Raw genomic sequence first — 20,539 nt, forward strand, 5'->3', positions numbered from 1 at the left:
GAAATGCCAGCAAAACACTGCAGCCCATAAACACACTAGTGAAGAAGGAGAAAATTCTGTTCCACTAGGTAGGGATGAGGGACCTGTAGCCTTCCAGATGTTGTCAGACTACAACTGCCATAACCTTGGCCTATTCCCCATGTTGGTTGGGGAATGGGGAGTTCACCAACATCTGGAGAGGAGAGCCTTGCACTGTCCTTGCACTAGAGTTGCTGTTGTTTTAAAAAATCAATACTTGTGGCCCTTAGCAGCTCAAGGTATAGTTAATGACACGATTTGACCTACAATTCATTCCTGCATTCATATTTTACTTACAGCCATTGATGGCAGTCTTCCTTTTATAGACTTCTACCTCAGACTACTTTTAAACTACACAATCTCTCTGCAGTTCAGTTTCGTCTCCTAATGGACAAATCCATTCACTCTGCTTTAAGCACTTCATCTTTTTTATTGTCACTGGTTGCACAGAGGTCCTTTTTGGTACTGTGCATACTTTCGCCCTTTCCTCCAGAATGGAGCCATTGAGGAATTTGTTGCTGAATTTCCGCCGGTCATTCAACTAGATCATTACAAAACAAAAAGGAAGAAAAGAAAGGGAAAAGTGCAGCTTGGCAGAAGATTTTGCATGTCACGTCACCTCTGCCAGAGGTTGAAGGTTTTGGTTGTAGCTGTTTACTTCCTTCAACAGAAATGCTCATAAACAGTTGGGGTTCTAATAGACAAACACAGTTATAATGGCAGCCAGCCATATTCACATGAAATTCCACTCTCAAAGCATGCTTTCAGAAATAAAAGCAAAGCACTCCAATGCAGGCAGAAGACACACAGTTTGGCCAGATGTCCCTAAGTCCAGGTGTTGACAAGAGAAATACAGGTGTGATCTTGAGGCTCAAACCTATTCATTGTTTTAGATATCATCTCTCTCTCTAAGTAAAGTCTGCCAGCAGGACCTCTCTCTCGCCCCTGCCAACATGCTGACATTAGGACCATCCCAGATCAAAAGGTAGAAGGCATAAATATAAGGTTGTTCACTTGCTGCAGATTTTAACCATTGGTCATTGGCATGAACAAAAATGATTTAATTGATTTTGTTGAGCCTTCAGTTAGGCCCAACCTGAGTTTGGGAATAAAAAGATCTGCAAGATCAAAAACCCTAATGATCTACACCTAGAATACACTCCTAACCCCTCCTGCACTGCAGGAATGATACCTGTTGTATTTAAATGAGGCATTTGTATGTTGCCTGTTGCTATCTCAGAACAGTTCGAACTAGACAGATGTGGCTTTGAAAAGGAGCAACAGTAAAGTGCTCAACTTTACTGGCAAACTACTGACTAAAATGATCATGCGCAGCAAAATAAGGGGGACAAGGTCAGCTGCTTGAAAGAGGTAAATCGCAACAGCAGCCCCATTTTAGAACTTGCTGAACTAGACCATTTTTAAAAAAAGGGGGGGGTTCTTTTTTTACTCAGCAGAGAGGAAAGGAAGAGGGGATTATTACATTCAATAGGTAAAACATGCATGCATTAGTAGAAGTGACAGCTTCAGCAGACTTAATTAGTATGTGCAAACACTAACAACTAAACAGGACAGGGGGCTTATTTCCATGGTAGCAGTAAAACCTGCAGAACATACCCCCTTAGCCACTGCCCTCAGCCCTTCCCCCCACCAAGGGAGGCAGAGCTACTGGCTGAAGACTTCTTCAGTTCTATTTTCATAGACTGAGTCTCGGCTCGAGGCTCGAATTTGGTCTGATTTCCTGATCCTGGGGCTGTCACTACTGGCTTCCCGGCTTTCATACCTTTAGATACAGGGATTCGGGTGGGTGTAGGTCTCTGGGATAACCCATCCTGTCCCGTCTGCAAGACAAGGAAGAAAAAAAAAAAAAGCAGTGGAATAAAGACAGATTTTGTTCAAGTTTCCTGTTTGTGCCCCGGGTGTCATCTGAGATGCCTTCTGTGAGGAAAAGGAGAGAACAGTAATCCTCCTAGTATCTTTATTTTTTTTATATATATATATATATATATATATATATATATATATATATATATATAAAAAAAATTTTTATTAAGTTTATTTTTATTATCTATTTATATAAGTTTTATTAAGTTTTCTATATTTCATTACAAATAATAATAAAAAATCCATAACTTAAAGCATTGCTTAAATAAAGCATCAACTCCCTTCCCTCCCTCTGACAGACTTCCACACACCATTACCAATTTCTTCGCATACCTATATCCACTTTTTTACCCTATATCAATCTTTTAGCAATCACCTTCTTATATGTAAATCAGCTCCTTAATTTCTCATTACCAAACATTTCAACTCAAACCTACAAGCGTTTTCAACTGTTTACAGTTTTCTTTCATATAAAGTAAAAATTTGCCCCAGTCTTTTTACACTCCTCCTAGTATTTCAGTGCTCGAAGGACAGGAAGAAACACATGGACTCACCACCCACTGTCAGGGCTGGAGTCAGATGGAGTCAGCATGAAGAAGCAGAGTAAGTTGCCAGAGTGTTAACTCTTTATTCAAGGAAACTCAGCAACACTTGCCCCTACAGAGCAGTTGCCAGGACTGAAGGTCCCTGCCGTCCACCCTTTCTATGGCTCCTCCTCTCCCAGATGTTTCCCAAGGAGTCTCAGAATAGGCAACAGGGTGTGTGTGGGTGTGTGAAGATTAAGAGTTTTAAAGGGATATATGCTAAGTGCTATGGCCTAAAAAGCAAGCATAGGAAATCTCTGGCCCATCAGTTCTTTTTATATAGCCCCACAGTGCTTCCCCTAAGACAGGTATCCCCAAATTCAGCCCTCCAGCTGTTTTGGGACTACAGCTACCATCATCCCTAGCTAACAGGATCAGTGGTCAGGGATGATGGGAATTGTAGTCCCAAAACAGCTGGAGGGCCGAGTTTGGGGATGCCTGCCCTAAGACATCCCTTTCCCCACCCCATTCTTTGAGAGCTTGGGCCCCCATGAGTTTTCCCAAAGGGAATTTGGCCCTTAGGGAGGAGAAAGATTCTCCAACCCTGCCCAAAACACTCAACAAAGGTACTTCTAATCTCTCCTCTGGCATGAAAAAGAGGAGGGGAAGGAGGAGAGTGACGTCAAGATTTGCTGCAGCCATTCGTAAAAAAACTGTGGTTTTCCATTTCATCTTGAGTCAGGCCACAAAATTCCTAAGCCAAGTTGAGGATGAGCCCAGATCTCTCAGATCCAAGCCCAACTCTCAAAAATCATGTTTCCCCCTACCATATTGCATGCAAACATATTCCACAAGATTCCCTATTGCTTACCATGGATTGTGTTCCTCGTGTGGATGACGTAGTAACTGGAGTTATAGTGATGGTACTTGTCACTTTGCTTGCTCCAGGCCTTGAGGATATGTTATTCCTGGGGGAACGGAGGACAGTCCCAGTCATCACCTCCTTCTCTGCTGCTACATTCATAGGCCTGACCGTTATCACAGGGCTTGCTCCTTCTTGAGAAGTGCCAGGCGAGCGTTTAAACTGAGACCCTAAGTGGATGTGAATTTTGTTGTCCTCGGTCGTTATAATGTTCGTGTTGGCATTGTACTTTCGGACGGGAGTTGGGACGGTTTGTTTTTCTGGCGTCACTCTAAACACAGCCCTCCCCATGGTCATGTCCTGCGATTCTGGAGACATGGTAATGTCTGCAGGTGCTGCCGAGGTAGACACTGTCATTATCTGAATTGGTGATATGGGTCTTTCCATGAATGGAGACTTTGGGCTCTCTGAAGATTTCTCTCTGGAGAAAGTAGTTATAGTGACTGGAGACATGGCTCGCTCTGGGCCCGTTGGGCTCTCACCTCCTTTTCCTTTCTGGGACATGACGTTAGGAGAGGGAATGATGGTAATCCGTGGTTTCTGATTCCCCAAGGTTGGGATAACGGTGGTGCTGGAGAAGAAATCTTCAGATGTTGGACTAGTAATCTCCAGAGTAGCTGTGCTGTTCTCGTGATCTGGAGTTACCCGAATGTGGAGAGGCTGCCCTTGCTTCGGAGAAAGGACAACCTCCCCAGGACGCTCTGGACTGGTTTGTATTCTGGCTCCTTTTTCTGGAGTCACCTGAGAGCCATTTTCTCTTTTTTTCATCCATGGGATCCAGGATTTTCTCATGGTAAGGTCATTTGCTGCAGGAGGATATCTGTCAAGCACAGATGACCTCTCGCTGGGCTTTTTAAGCCCAACCTGTCGAAGATTGCTCATAATGTGGTTCTCCTCCTGGAAGGATTTCCTTATGAACACAGCTGGTGTCTCCTCTTCTGCTGTCTCGCTGTTTACTGCATCAGTTTGTACTCCGGTGGATGTAACAGGCACATCTACCATCCTTCTTCCATTCATACTGGGTCTCAGGGCACGGCTGTAGCGTTTAGACAACTCAAGCTCTTTCGTCAGATTAAGCACCTCCTGGCCCATGGCTTTGTTCTTGTTTTCTTCTTCCAGAAACCTTTGCTGAAGGACTGAGTAATCCACTTGGAGCTGAGAAAGCTGGTCTTCTTTGTTCATCAGCTCATGAATTTTCTCTTTGAGAGCCTGCACTTCGGCTTTCAAGTCTCTGCTTTTCGCCTCTTCCAGACGAAACCTTTGCCTCAGCTCTGCCTCCTGAGTCACTGCCTCTCCCTTCTCTATTGCTTTGTTTTTTGCAATCTGGAGCTTCATTTCTTCCAGCTGCTGAGAAAGACAGTTAGCTTTATCCTGCTCAGTCCTAAATTTTTGCTCCAGCTGATCATATTCATCCTCCGTCTTCATCAAGTCTCCTTCAACAACTTCCAGTTGCTTGAGACGCTTCTTCAGTCTTTCAATTTCAACTGTTAGCTCTTTAATTTTGTTGTCCTCTTGTACAGAAAGCCCAGTCCCTTTTTTAACGCGGCCTCTGGCTATTTCCCTTTCTACCTCCTCTATGCCATCAATCCTTTTCTTCAGCAGATCCACTTTGCAGTTCAGCTCAGCGGACTTTTCTTCCTCGCTCTTCAGCTTGCCAATTAACTCATCCCTTTCCTTTGTCAAGCTGGACACTTTTTCCTCCATTTCAGATTTCAACTTCAACAATTTTTTGCTCTCATCTATTAGTTTCTCAGTCACTTCCATAACTTTGCCTTGCTCCACCTTGAAGTTCTTATTCAAGCTTTCAACTTTTCTCTCTTCCTGCTTTATCTTATCCACCATGTTCTTTCTCTCATCAACCAGCATGACAGTAAAAGACTTCAGCTTTGTCAGGTCATCTTTCAAGTTTAATTCAGCTTTCTCCAACTTACTCTCTGAAGACTCAAGATCCTTCACTCGCGTCTTCACCACTTCCAACTCATTGATCAAGTCTTTGGTTAAGTTCTTTTCTTTCTCCAGGTTCAAACGCAGGTGAGTGCATTCGGATTTGCTTTTGTTGAAAGCCTCCTCCAACCTTTCCAGTTCAGACATTCTCTTCTGCAGTTTCTCCACCTCAAGCCTCAGTTCTTTGCTGTGATGCTCCTCTTCTTGTAGTTTCTTTTTAAGCTCCTTACACTGAGATTCAGTCTTTGTGATCTCCTCATCTTTGCCTTCCATCTCAAGCACCCGCTTGCGGAGGTTTTCCACCTCAGCCATCAAGCTGGAATTCCCGCATTCCCCTTTGGCTATTTTGTCTCTCAGTTCCCGAAGCTCTTCTTCAGTCTTCTGAAGGTTTTTGTTGGTTTCTTCCAGCTCCTCAATTCTCCGGGTTAAACCAGCCAGTTTCAGCCTGAGCTGTTTATTGTGCGACTCTTGGCTAGCCAGTTTGGCAGTCATCTCCTCATGCTCTTGGGAAAAGGAGGATGTCTTGTGTTCAAGTTCTGCCTCTAGCTTCATTAGCTTCTGCCCATCCTCTTTTCCTTTAGTACCCAGAATCTTAAGTTTCTCTTCTTCTTCCCTTAGTTTTTGAGTTAGATCTTGTATTTTCTGGGTTTGCTGATCCAGTTGTTCAATGTGCATCTGTCTTTCATCCACAAGCATGAGTGCAAATGACTTGAGTTTGACCAATTCTTCTCTTAGCTTGTTGAGCCTTTTTGCATGCTCTTTTTCCTTTCGGGCTTGGTAGATCTTTTCCTGTTCAAGAAGCTTCTTTAATCTGAGGAAGGGGAAAACAAACAGTGTTATAAGCTTCTTTTTAAAAGAACACAATAATATTTCCTACTACCTAAACTATGCATATCTCTAAGCAAGGGGGGGGGTACATGTAGGGCTTCAAATGTTGCTGGATTCCAACTCCCATCAGCACCAGGCAGCATGACCAATGGCCAGGGATGATGGGAGTTGGAGTCAAGCAACAATTGGATGGCTACAGGTTCCCCATCCCTACAAGTTCCCCATCCCTTCTCTAGGTGCTTGTACATATGAGTACACCCAAATTTGCCAAAATGTGCAGCATGCTATTCCTTTAAGGGGTGAGTACATTAAGGGTTCTTTTAAAAGTACATTCCTTGGGAGCTGTTGTGCATATTGTTGCACAACTTTTAACAAGAAAGGGCAGGAAGGAAATTCTCCTTTTAATCCTCTCTTTCCCCAGCCACCCAATTTTTTTCACCAGAAAATTTCTCAACTAATGTACATACTGTCATTGAAACATGTACTACCTTCCCTATACAGTAGATGGCATCTACCAGTACTATATATAAGTCGTTGGTCTAGTCCAACCAGGATCCTCTTCTGTTCTAATGTTATCCAATGCTTGGGTAACATTAGAACATAAGATCTCTTATGGATCAGACCAAAGGTTTAAATTTACCCTTTTCCATCCCTGTAAAGTTGAAACATTTTTTATGTCTCTCTGCCTCTTTAGAGACATCTTGTAGCAATGATTACATGACTACACATCTGATGCCTGGTCTTCTATGTATTGAAAGCCAAGGCTTAAACCACAAAAAACTGGGTTTGGTTAGAGTTCATGTTCATTAGCAGGGAGTTGTGTGTATATATAAGTGAAAACTCTGGCTTAGTTCCAGTTCAGACACTAACGTGGATCAGTAACTTCAAACCCAAAGAATACAAATTATTATCTCACTCTTACTATTGCAGTGTATAATTCAAATATAAAAAAATTATAATATGCCATTTGCCCAAACTTCATCTAGAACCATAAGTCCTATTTGCTCACTACAACAGAATGAATTTCAGTCCCCAAATGTTCTTTCCACATTGATGAGCATAGTAGGAACAGTGGACAGAGGCTTAGCTCATCCCGCCCCCTGCCCCCCAGCTGTAAGAAACAGAGAAAGTATAATCCCATTATACAAATCTGTGCCCAGATTTAGAATACTGTGTGCAATTCTGGTTACCCAAACAGAATGCCGTAGAGCTGGAAAAGGCACAGAAAAGCAACTACAATCATCAAAAGCTTGGAACAGTTTCCTTGGAAAGACTCAAGAACATGGAGCTTCAGAGAGTGTGTGCTAAGAGGGAACATCACAAAGATTTATAAAAGTATGCATGATTAGAACAGGAATGGGAACCTGTGGCTCCCAGGGGTTGCTGGACTACAACTCCCATTATCTGTCACTACTACTGGTCATGTAGGCTGGGGCTGATGGGAGCCTGAGTCCAACATCATCTGAAGGGCCATCTCATGGACTTTCCCCATCCCTGAACTAGGAAGAACACATTTAGAGGATGCTTGTGCAGCTGACAAACCCTTGGGTTATCCCTCCTGGTGACCCTTAGGCAATCATGGCAGGGAGGAGAAATGGCCTATCAGGAGAGAGTAAGGATGGTAAAGGGATAATTTGACAGTTTAACCAGCAGAAAAGGGCATGGCACCGGAAGCAGCTTGTAGTGCATAGGGGTTTATCAGGAAGGATAAACCTGATTAATTTTCTCAGGGGGAGGGGGAGGGGCTTACAAAGGGGCTAGAGGTGTTTTACAGGAAGAGTAAAAGCAGATAGCCATTCTGGGATGAAATAGATTTCATAGAAGCAGCTCTCTTGATGGGAATTTTTTTTTAAAAAAATCTTCTTTAAACCTGAAACAGTGTTTCTGACAGAAAACAAGTACTGTGCCATTAATAGTGAAACTATCAAGCTTTATCTTCCACTGAGTGTTTGTTCATAAAAATATAGTTTTCGTTTCCATTGTGCCCCAGCTTTAATTTATGCCCAGTAAACTGTCACGGGAACCCCAATATTGATAGTTCTTGCTGCATATTTATATTATATGCTACCACATATTGAGAATTTCTGAATTCTCAGTTGTTAATAGACAGGGAGTCACCGAGGTTAAAAAACAGACTCGGTCACCTTGCCGTGCTCCCATCTTCCCTGAGGTAGTTTGTCACAATCTGTTCTCCTACCCGAGACTCAAGAGACATGCTATGGGGTTGATTGGCAGTAGGTTCAGGAAGCACATCATTATTTTGAATAAGCAGAATAAGTGCCATTAGTAACAACCTTAAATGGGGTTTTAAGAGGGTTAGGCAAATTCATGGAGGATGTCTTCAATTTCACATGCAGCATCGGCACATCAGGCATCTCTGGCCCAGGATAATGTTGCACTGGCTTGCTGATACTGTTCAATGGCTGAGAGCATAGCTTAAAGTAGAAGTCAGTGTATCAAATCCACATAGGCCAGTTATTTGTGCCATGGTCACATTGTGACCTTGTGACAGTGGCAAAGACTGTCTAGGGAGGTAGAGTGCTCTCCTTCACTGAAGGTATTAAGCTGAGATCAGCACCAGTTAGTGGTGTGGGGCAGGGAGTGTAGCGTTGCTCACTTGCCTTCCAAACACTGAGCATCACTGCTAGTTCCTGAGACAGAGAGAGTGCGGTGCAACTCAGTGGTGAAGCAAATCTGGCACTCCTGCCATCACACCTGCCCCACGCTGAACGCAACCTTTCTCAAGAACCACCAGGGATGCTCAGTGTTCAGAAGGCCAGTGACAAACACCACCCTACTAGCAACTAGTGATTCAGACTAAAATATTTGTAAGCCTGGCTTGAACAAAGTGTTTCTTGCTTCTGGAATTTTAACGCTCTGAGGTTACCTCAAGCTCAAAGTCTCAACTAGCCAGACCTTGTCATTTAATTAGAAGAATATAAAAAACCAAAAGAGTCACACTTAATTTGGAATATTCAGAAATTTCCAGATTAGCCCAGAGTTTATCGCTTCTCTGAAATGAACTATAGATCGATATTTCTCAAGTGATCTGAGTTCCTTTTACCATGCTTTGAGTTGGTCAAGAATAAGGGTTCTGAAAAGGAGAATCCAAACACAGAGCAATATTTTCACTAGTATAAACCTATATTATTGCAGGAAGAGAACAGCATCAGTGCTATTATTACTGTTCTGCTTGTATTAACTGTCATCAGTGGGTAAGTCACTGCAGGCTTTAGAACATTCCAGATTCAATGAAGTTTTCTCCTTAAACAGCCAACTTTACTACTCTTTAGAGTAGAAGCACATACTTCTCTATAAAGCTATTTAAAGTTCAAGTTCACATAATATTTTCATGTTTCCTCTTACCAGAAATATTTAAAGAAATTTCCAGAAAGTAATAAGATGTTTTTATAACTCTGCTTTTACAACCTACAAACCAAGCAGTCATGGATTTAAAAATAATAATAATTGACACATATCTAAAGCATGTGTAAAACTATTGCCTAAAGAATCACTGAGGAAACTGTTCAGCCGGTCCCCTTATTAAGGATTACACAAAACAATTCAGGTTACTATGAATTTTCAGACATGGAAAGCACTTTCATGGAGGATAAGTGTGCAAAACCCAAAATAATCTACTTCTGGACTGTATGTATTTTCTTACAACGAAGTAAGGAACTCCTAGCTGCACAAGCACCCACCCTCTGGGTCCCCTCCTAAGCAACAGCTGCTCCCCAATGAACAGCTGAGAGGAGAAAGGGCTCTGATGTTGTGAAAAGTGTACAATTGCAGCTCTTTCCTCTGCAATTATCTGCTACAAGGAGATGAAAGCAGAGGGGAAAGTGTCTTTGCAAAGAGAGATTGGATTTCCCTGCAGATATGCAAAAAGCCATCCATGCATTTTTGCAACTGAATGCCTGCAAGTTTGGGGGCTGCAGTTGGATTTTGAAGATGGAGGCACTGAATAGCAATGTGGCACAGCTTGCAATACAGCTGTGGTTTGGCATTATTTGCATTCTTCTGTTGGGATTACAGAGGGGTTTTTTGGCTTTTTCTTTGCCCAGACAAGGCAGTTCTATTGAAGAGCAGTCTTATCAAATAATTAATTAATTAATTTTAAAAACTTCTCTCTCTCTTTTCTTTTCCCAAAAAGTCAATAGAGAAAATGAAAGATTAACACTGAGTAGTTTCCTCTTGGGAATCTGTTGTGAGGGGTTGTGGTGGATCTAGCTCGCTCACTACTGGATACAGCCTCCAACAACTTTCAGAGTGATAATGCAGCCCTCACCTTGTCCCATATGGAAGAGCTCTCCATTTAAGAAAAACATGATGGCCCTCACCTCAGCCAGCCTTAAACTTAGTAAACTTCCTCAGGGAGCTATCCAGCATTTGCTCTTAAGAGCTGTCTTGCTGAATGTAAATATATTTCAACAGCTTATTGTGAAATGCACAACAAACTCTGGTTGTGTCCTAGTCGCCTCTTGTTTCTGTGCAAAAGCTATCATATTTAGTAGTTGTGCATCATCAACATCATCTATTACTTCAAGAGCTTTTAAGCAGCTGACCGTAAATAGGAATTCACAATCCTTGCTCATATGCTTATAATCTATGAAAAGGTTCTGGCCCACATTGTGTTTTTACAAAGGTGTACATTTCTTCTCCCCACGCAAGGATAGTATGGATTCCCTGAAAAACCACAATCTGGGATGAGGGCTCCACAAGAAAACAAGGGCTTGCATGACCTGCACACATGACTATGTGCACAAGTTTATTTCCGACACCATATGTAGGGGGGAACTCAGGTGCTCCGATCCAGCCATCGTCACGCTTTAAATAAGATGTTTGCATGACTATCTGTACCATAATGTGGACAGAGCTGAGCATCCAACTAAAAGCAGCCTGGTGTGGATAGACTGCATCCATACAAAGACAAATGCATATTCTAACATGCATGAGACCTTTGAGGAGACATGTTTGAGACTGCACTGCAAGTAAATGAAATGCACATAAGTATGAGAAATGGCAATGGTGGGAAACCTGTGGCCCTCCAGATAGCGATGAACTTCAGCTGCCATCCTCTCTGGCCATTGGCTATTCTAGCTGGGGCTGATGGAAGTTGTAGCCCAAAAACAAGGCTAAGGCATGCTGTTTTAGGCTAGCCCTCAACCTGAGCCCCCAGTAATCTATAACATGGAAATAATCATATTGCCCTAATTTATGTAGTTGCTGTAAAGATTAAGATGGCTTATGTGACATCCTGTGACGCAGGACATGCTACCACTATCACGTGTGTGTGTGCATGTGTGCATGTGTGTCTATACACACACACACACACACACACACACACACACACACACACACACGCTGGGTAAGCAGGCATGATCTGCCCAATTCACCACTCAGGTTTTTTTGACTGGTCAGATAAAGAAGGTAGCATTGAAAATAACCTTGTTTGTTAAAGTCTAAACCACAGAGCCTAGGGCTTGCTGATTGGAAGGTCTAAACCACAGAGCCTAGGGCTTGCTGATTGGAAGGTCCCCGTGATGGGATGAGCTCCTGTTGTTTGGTCCCAGCTCCTGCCCACCTAGGAGTTCAAAAGCACGTCAAAGTGCAAGCAGATAAATAGGTACCACTCCGGTGGGAAGGTAAACGCCATTTCCGTGTGCTGCTCTGATTCGCCAGAAGGGGCCTAGTCATGCTGGCCACATGACCCGGAAGCTGTCTGTGGACAAACACCGGCTCCCTCGGCCGGTAAGGCGAGATGAGCGCTGCAACCCCAGAGTCTTCCGCGACTGGACTTAACGGTCAGGGGACCCTTTACCTTTACTTATATGTCACCTTTCTTCCATTAATAAACTCAAGATGCAATAATGAGGTTCCAAGCTGGACTCCGATCCAGGCTATTGACCTTTTTAAGGTGGCTGCCACCACGTGCTTTCAGAACATGCCTTGGGATTTGCCCTATTAAAAATTATGCCAAAGAAATAAACAATTCCAGTTCACTGGAACTAGAAAATCATTTTACAAAGTAGTTAAAGATTAATCCAGCATGAACACCAACTGCTTTTGTTGAATACAGTGCAAGACAAATTCCCCCTGTTTTAGAGCCGTGGGATATCTCACTTGTTTCAAATGCCCTGAAGGCTTTCCCAACACACTGTTTTGTAGCAATCACATTAACAGCACAAGCCTACTCGGAAGTAAGACCCACTGAGCTCAGTGGGTCCTACTCCGAGGTAAGTAAGCACAGGATTACAACCTAAAGAGTACTCACAACACAGAATGCTTATAGGACCAAGCAATTCAATGTCTTGGTTACATAATAAGAAATTATCAGTACAGAGTTCAGCAAAAAAAGATCTATGCCAATGTGAAGCAAAAGATTTAAAGCTCTGTCAAGGGTGTATTTGGTCTAGGTTATCCTTCCCTTAAGAACTTGTGAATTGTCTTCTGCACAATGAAATGAAAACCGAACCACAAAGTAACTCCAAGGAAAGATTCAGTTTCATAGCATCTCTCTATTTACAAGGTCAGAACATGCCATACCTTGAAAGCCAGGCTATGTTTTGATGCAAGGTAGAGCTTTCCCTCCCCAAGTCAGTCAACAGGGAGATCCGAGCTGTTCTAGTTTTAAAAGCTGCAGTTAATTTGCCGCTGTAACGAAGCACATGTCTGTACTTCCCTGTTACATGCAACAGGCTCTTCGCAGAGTCTTCTTGCCAAGCAAATCCATTAGCGCAATTACTGAAAAATGTGCATACACAAGAAGCAACATTTTGGAAACAAAACAAAACAGCAGAGTGTGGTTTTCTTACCTTCTCCTAATGAGGAGCACTTTCGATTCCCCCTCCCTGCCTCTCTTTGCAAGAGTTTGCTAGTCTGCAGGCCCTGCTTAGCCCCTGCTCTACAGGGAATTAGCCATCACATTCCAGCCATGTCATCAGAACAATGAAAGGTGAATGTTGTGCAAAACAGCTTGGGACCACTCACTGATGATGTCATCCCTCCCTTATATGGTTCATTATTGTGCAGATTTAACTTTGGGCAGTGAGGGGGGGGTGGAGCCTCACTACTTCAGAAAGCAAAGGAAAACAGTGGCTAGAGAAAGGCTTGGGGGGAAGTAGGGGGGAAGGTAGGTACAATAGAAGTGTATTCTCATCCCCCCCCAAAATCTCCCCCTCTTCCAAACTAATTGAACTCCAGCCAGTTCCATTCAAACATGTGTTCAAGCTGCAATTGCAATCCTTTCAGAATCAGCCTAAGGAGCTGAAATCACACAGCATGAAAGTAAAGTAAAACCATTATTTATCTATTATGGATTCCCATCCTAAATGCAGCACAAAGGACAATGGAAGCTGAAATGACCCCCTCCACCTAAAAATTACAGGAAGGGTATGCTCTCTTCTACAGACTGTTTATTATAGTTGCTATACATCTCCTAAAGAGACACCAGGTTAACTATCTTTGGAATTTACATGCCCAAAGTCTGCTTGTAACTCAGGAAAAAAACTGGGTTGCAATTTTAAAAAACAACACTGAAAATCCAGTCTACAATTGTGTATTTAAGAGACAGCTGTGACATAATGCTTGAGGGTATGAGATTGCTGTTGGACTAACAGCATCACTCTACAAACAAGTCCTGATTTATATAGAATCAGCCACTTTATGAGTCTCCAGGGGGTCATCCTACAACAGCTAAATCTGGGTTGCACTGTCATTGAATTAAATGTCATTTAGTGTACATTCACATGACCAGTGAAGAAAGACATGGTGATATGCATTTTCCCCAAGCTAGGCAGAAGGTGGGTGTGCTACCTTTCTGGAAGTTTGGTAGCATCATCTGAAATTAAATTATTTTTAACAGCTGCAATTTAGAAGATGAATCAGGTCAGCGCTTCCCCCCATCAATGCATCTTCATGCTAGCAAAAACTTCACAGAATCATAGAATGGTAGAGTTGGAAGGGACCCCAAGGGTCATCTAGTCCAACTCCCTGCAATGCAGGAATCTTTTGCCCAACATGGGACTCGAACCCACGACCTCGAGATCAAGAGTCTTGTGCTCTACTGAGTGAGTTATCAGTTTTCATCTGTTTAATTTCTGCCAGAGGTATTTTTCTTGACAGATTTGATTCTTTATTTTCCCCCTACCTTCCTGTGAGAACGCTAAGCAGATTGCAGTAGTAAAAACAAATCACGAATTACTGTATAAACAATAATTAAATAATTAGGAACTAGATCAGTAGCAACCAAACACCTATTTATCCACCTAAGCTGTATTTCATGCTGCTCAAATGCTCAGACTTGGTTGGCCAAACCCCAAGGACTTACTACTGCAACACTTAGGGCTTGTCCCCACTTCCACTTGTCCCATGACTAGAAGGAGTGAGTCCAAGCAGTTTTGCTCTTGACCCACTCCTTTCCCAGGGAAAACCCATTCTTCAATGCTAAATTAGAGCAAATGTCAGTCTGGAAGATTGCTGTTTGCTCCGACTGAGCGCTAAAAAGTGGTTTTGTAATTCCAAGTTCTGCTAACTCTCAGCACCCTTAACCAACTACAGTTCCCATGATTCTTTGAGGGAAACCATGGCTGTTGAAGTAGCATCCGAGTACTTCAAATGTATGGTGTGGCTGTGATCTTGATAAGATCTTTTCAACTGTGTTTGACTGAAGCCAGGTGTTTTAGATCCACCCTCTCCATAAAACTACCTTGCTATCATATATGCCATATGCTGCATTGTGCCTTATGGTCTGCATTAATTAAATGAGGAGATGACGGCCACCAGTTTTGGGTTCCATACTTACAAGCAGTAGCTTCTTCTTGCAACCAGGCTGCTTATATTCCAGGATTCAGCCCCTTTTTAAACATAGATTTCAGGACTGTGCTTTTGCATCAATTAAACCCTGCTTTGGCTTCTCTTTTCATGCTTCTTATCTCATGCAATGGAACTCATGCAATGTAGTAAAGGTAACACCCACAGAACTCCTAGATTCCTTGGCTACATTGCTTAAATCCTCTACAAACAAAGCCAGATGCTTGTTGCAAAAGAACAAACAACTATTCCCCAGGATTCCCGTTTACTTGCTGCCATGAAAAGTGCACTGCAAACAAGGAATCGCCATCCTTAAAGAAGCCGTATCTTAATGCCGCTCCAGGTTACTGTATGCTCAGAGGTGAGGCTTCTAGATAATGATCATATTTCTATGCAAACCTGCAGATTTCCACCTGTGCAGTGCTTAATGTATGTTAATGAGTTCCTAGAACCCATTTGGTGGAGGGAAGGGTGGTTTTTTTTAATCATGGGAAAAAGGAAAGCTGGCTGTTTTTAATATAAATATATTGCATTACTCATGTTGTGCCTCTTGGGAAAGTATTCAATAAAGAGAAATAAAACATATCCCTGAAAAAAGAATGCTGGAAGAGGGAAGAGGATTGCAAGCTGTGCTGATTCTGCGCTATACATTTTATATTACTTACATCATATTCCCTAAAAACCCCTCACTTAGTAAACTTAAGCTGAACAACTGGCCGTAGTCACCAGCCGTGCTTTTATTTAAAACAGGTCATTCCAGGCAGATGTTATAAAACATTATATTATTCTCTTGAGGCTTTTTTCTCCCTCTGAATTGATGGGCTGAGGCGCTGCTTTTTCTTCTTCTTTAAATCACGCCGTGAATTGTTCTATATCTCCCTGTTATGCATTTATTGCCTTTTATGGAGTATGATTCATGAACTAAACATAATGACCTTAGACACTTTTTATTTAAAAGCATTTCTGTTTGACTGAGGAGAATTCAGGCTTTTCTCAAAGCATATGACCAGATGGTGGTGTGGAAAGCCCGGGGGGGGGGGGGGTTGATCCTGTCCCATTCCTCTTCCTCCATCAATGCAAGGCTTCCATTTGCTTGAATGATACAGTGCCGTTCTCTTTGAAAGCATAGGTTGCAATACCAAACTCTACACAGTTACCTGAGAATACCTCACACTGAACCCAGTTGGGCTTACTTCTGTGTAGTGAACTGCACTGTCAGTCACATGCCTGACTCAAAACTTCAGTTTTAAAAACAGCAAACCATAAACTATAGCTTATGGCACAGACATTTCATAGAATTGTAGAATTGGAAGGGACTCTGAGGGTCCAGTGGCGGAGCTTCATGCTCCAGCGGGGGGTGGGGTGGAGAGCAGATGGGGGCGTGGCTGGCACGTGTCCCGGGGTGTGTGGTGCATGTCCCGGGGGCGTGGCATGCCACCCACATGGGTGTGGCACACGTCCTGGGGTGTGGTGTGCCACCTGCAGGGGAGTGGCGCCCAACGCGGGGGGGCAGCCGTGATGGCACCCCACCGGGATCGTACCACTGGGGGCGGTGCGCTTCCCCTCGGACCCCTGATCCTCCACCAGTGTGAGGGTCATCTAGTTTAGCCCCCTGCAATATCCACAGCCGCCCCTGTTAGTTGCAAATCATAATATGACAGAACCCGACCAATGTATTAATTTATTTTGTAAGCTGTATGATCTGTCTGGTTCTAGATAAAATCAAAGCTGTTTTACCTTTTCAAATGTCAGCCACATTGCATGCGCTTTTATGTTACTTGGCACTAAATCAATCCTTATGCTAAACACACAGAGAAATAATTGTGGTGTTCTGAAACTGCCTAAATCCATTTCCTTTTTATACTTATTTTGCAAAATCATACATCACACTCTTACCAGGCAATCTTAGGCATGTTTACTCAGAAGTACCGGTAAGTCGTACTGAGGCCAATGGAACTTGTAGTGCAATATCCTTGGGCTACTCTCAGCTCCTGTTAAAGCCATCAACTCACTCTCCACTAGAGAAGTGTTCACAACATTCACAATATTAGATGAATTGGCTGTAATTTATAACCCAAAGGAAGCTCAATAGATTTTATTTTCAGCATGAGATCAGGCAGGCCATAATTCTCACTACACAAGAAGCTGACTTATACCAAATCAGACTATTTGTCCACCTAGACTAATATTGTATTCTCTGACTGGCAGCAGCTCTCCAAGTTCTTAGATGGGAGTATTTCCCATCACTTTATCCTTTTATCTGGAGATGCCTGGTGCTGAACCTGGCAACTGGGAATTCTTTATGCAAAGAATGTGCTATCCTGCTGAGCTGTGGTCCCCTCCTGCAAAACTATTTTGAGGCGGTGTCTTGACATCTTCCTTTCTCCCTGTCTAGTTATCATGTGGCTGCAATTATCTAGTTATCCCTCCTCTATCTTAAAAGCTGTTCAACCCATACAGAAGCTCAAAACCATTTCCATCCAGTCTTTAGTAGCGTCTATAAACTGCTGTCTTAAAGATCAGCTGGAAGTAAGAACAACTGGATCAGGAGTTGTTGTTTTCCTTTCATTTACCAGTTTCTAAATATTCATTATGGAAATTAGAAAACATTTGAATGAAATTAGTGGGTGTCTTTTCCAAGATCATCCCTTTCATTTAAATTATTGTCTTTTAATTCAAGAAATTCAACATATCAACGGTATCCCTGAGAAAAGTAGAAATATATATATCAGTGTTGTAGATATAACAGTGATATGCAGCAGTTATGAAAGAGGATTTGTTATGCCAGAACTCTCAGAGTATTACACTGATTCGCCTGCTCTTTTGTTCTTGCAGATTTTAATCACTGTACAGTGAGAAGAGTAATAACTGCAATGCTATAAATTCCCAATAGTGCTGTCCTGCTCACCCTCACCCACCACCCCTGCTCAGGATCATAGCTTTAGAATCAAGGGAGAAAAACTAATGAATGTTTGAAACCTTCAGAAAATGTATCTGAACATTAAAAAAACACCACTTTGCACAATTAAAGTGACAGGTTTTATGTTTACATATAATCCATCATGTTGTATGAGATGAAAATTCTGGATTGTATCCTAATTACTAGGTTGTACTCAGAGTAGACCACGGAAATAAATGGACCCGTTAGTCACATCCATTAAAGCCAATGGGTTTACTCTGAGTAGGCCTAATATAAGAAACAACCTTCTGGCTTTTGGTCTTCAAATATTGTTATAAGGGTATTGCTATTAGAAATTACCAATTATGATCAGATTACAAAGAACCATAAAATTAGCTTTTTGGGCCCAAGGGGACTCTATACTTGTTTTTCTTGAAGAGCAGCACCGTCTGCCTCTATTGCCTCCCAGCAATGCTTTTAAACAGCAGTGGAGGCACTAGAAAGAAAGGGGGCAACAGAAAGGGGCAAGTATATTATGTGAAGGTGAATTTTGCCCCACTTTAGGTTTCTCTAAAGTAAATCCAATTGGTTTGACTCACAGGCCAGGTGTGTGGTTCCTGCAACAGAGGAGGGGGTGGAAGCCAAGGTGGAAGCCTCCAAAAAGGGGCTGCAAGGTGGTGAGTGTGAAAGACAAGTGTTAGGGAGGAACTGCTGCAGAACCCTCCCCAGAAAAGGAGGAGAGAGCTCAACTCCAGTGGCCTGGAAGGAAGCCTTCAGCCCACACAGGATGGCATTTCTCTAGCTGTATGAAACAATCCTATAAAAAATGCCCTTCTGTCAAGAAGCAACATGAGTCCGGCAATGGGGTGTGGGGAGCTGTTTGTATGGGGAGCTACCCCTCTCCAGGCACTGCCAATGTGGAACCAAGCTTTCAAAAGCAGCTTGTGCTACAACATCAGGGTCAGCTACTGTTGGCCGCGCTGGCTGGGGCTGATGGGAGTTGACACCCACCTCTATCTGGGCTAACACACAATCTGTCTCTATTCCTGGGTTAACACACTTGCGTGGGTCTAAGCAGCGGTTTAAATCTCGGCCTACATGCTCTGACAAAGCTTCAACTAGTCGACAGCAAAATGACACTAGTGTAGCCTTTTCTTTCTCTGTTGCTGTAATTTTTTTAAAGCAACCGTTCTGTTTAACACACAAACCCAGAGAGAGAAGTCTGCAGATTTTAAGCCCATCATAGGAGAAGGCCTTTCTCTGAATTTAGACCTCCACAGTCGCTCTGCATCTCATGTATATGAAATAAAGTGGAGCAGAATCAAAACATTTTGGGAAGAAAGGCTTGGGGCTGGCTTCTCATGGGAAAGGGAAGAGAAGGAAACCTGAATAACAAAAGCACAAAGGGGGTGTGGGGGGTACGAGAGAGATGTTTGAAATCCGCTAACATCAGTGCTCCCGTTTCTGATTCAAGAGGCCTGCGCTCTTTATTAGATGCAGATCAGTTTCCTTTGCAGGTGATGCGGTCCCAGCATTACATCACCAGAAGAGCAGCCAAGGAGCATCTCAGTGCCAGGATGACTGAAGCAGAGAGGAATGTATTATCACAGGCTACTGAGAAACTGGCCAGTTCTTTCTTTGCTGGGGGTGCTGGGATGGAGAGCAGAAAATGTCATTAGAAGAGTGAAAGTTTTCATAGGAGGGAGATCTGGGGGTCCGAGGATCCCTTGCGTATATCTACAATTATAGCCGTGCATTTTCAGAGGGGGTGGAACCAGGAGCATTAACAAAGACCATATTTGTGATGCTAGCACTGATGCAGGATAACATTGTGTGTATATATGTATACAGTGGTACCTCGGGTTAAGTACTTAATTCGTTCCGGAGGTCCGTACTTAACCTGAAACTGTTCTTAACCTGAAGCACCACTTTAGCTAATGGGGCCTCCTGCTGCTGCCGCACTGCTGGAGCCCTATTTCTGTTCTCATCCTGAAGCAAAGTTCTTAACCTGAGGTACTATTTCCAGGTTAGCAGAGTCTGTAACCTGAAGCGTATGTAACCTGAAGCGTATGTAACCTGAGGTATCACTATATATATGTGTGTGTGTGTACACTTCTGTATTGGGATAAATTAATCAGAGTTTCTCTATATCTGGGCCCTGCTGTTTCAACTGGAGAAGAGAACTTTGAGGACAATGAGCTAAGAAAATTCAAACATCCAATCACTATCAGCGGTTTAACCTACAAAGAAGCCTTATGTAAAAGCTAACTGTTTATGCTAGGCTAAATAACTCCAGCAGTTTGTATACAGGGAAATATAAGGAAGAGTGTTGCTCCATTGATTTTGTTTTCCAAGGCCTCTGAAACAGTGGCTCCAAGAACTGAAAGCCAGTGTTTCCACTTTCAGGCCCTTTGGGGACATTCTCTCACAACTGCGAGCCTGGAGAGTGAGCATTGTGTATTTGTTCCTCCCTAGCCATCACATCCTCACTGGCCCTGCACATTTAAAGCACATGACTTCCCTTGAAGAATTATGGGAATTGTAGTTTACACAGGAAAACTGATGTCATATATTTTATCAGTTGCCTGTATTTTCAGTGATTTGCTTTAACCAATCAGGACAGTCCATCTGTAAGAGACTATGAAAAAATCAAAATCAAACATTGAATGTGTGAACACAGAGAAACACTTTCTAGCTTAGTTCCACTTG

At 42.8% G+C, this 20,539-nt stretch overlaps 1 protein-coding gene across 4 annotated transcripts in view; it reads right to left on the minus strand.

Moving 5' to 3' along the window:
- FILIP1 (filamin A interacting protein 1) overlaps positions 1-20,539 on the minus strand; it is an 89,363-nt gene that overhangs the window by 7,539 nt on the left and 61,285 nt on the right. For 3 of the 4 annotated variants that reach the window (XM_081856838.1, XM_081856837.1, XM_081856839.1), the window contains 2 exons: positions 3,298-6,103; positions 1,636-1,859 (listed from right to left, as the gene is read on the minus strand). In XM_081856838.1, coding sequence (XP_081712964.1) covers positions 1,653-1,859; positions 3,298-6,103 — 3,013 coding nt within the window. In that variant the 3' untranslated portion in view covers positions 1,636-1,652. The remainder of the gene's footprint in view (positions 1-1,635; positions 1,860-3,297; positions 6,104-20,539) is intronic. The other variant, XM_081856840.1, reaches the window with a different exon arrangement.

This window comes from Podarcis erhardii, assembly GCF_964252035.2.
Source record: "Podarcis erhardii genome assembly, chromosome: 3".
Lineage (NCBI taxonomy): Eukaryota > Metazoa > Chordata > Lepidosauria > Squamata > Lacertidae > Podarcis > Podarcis erhardii.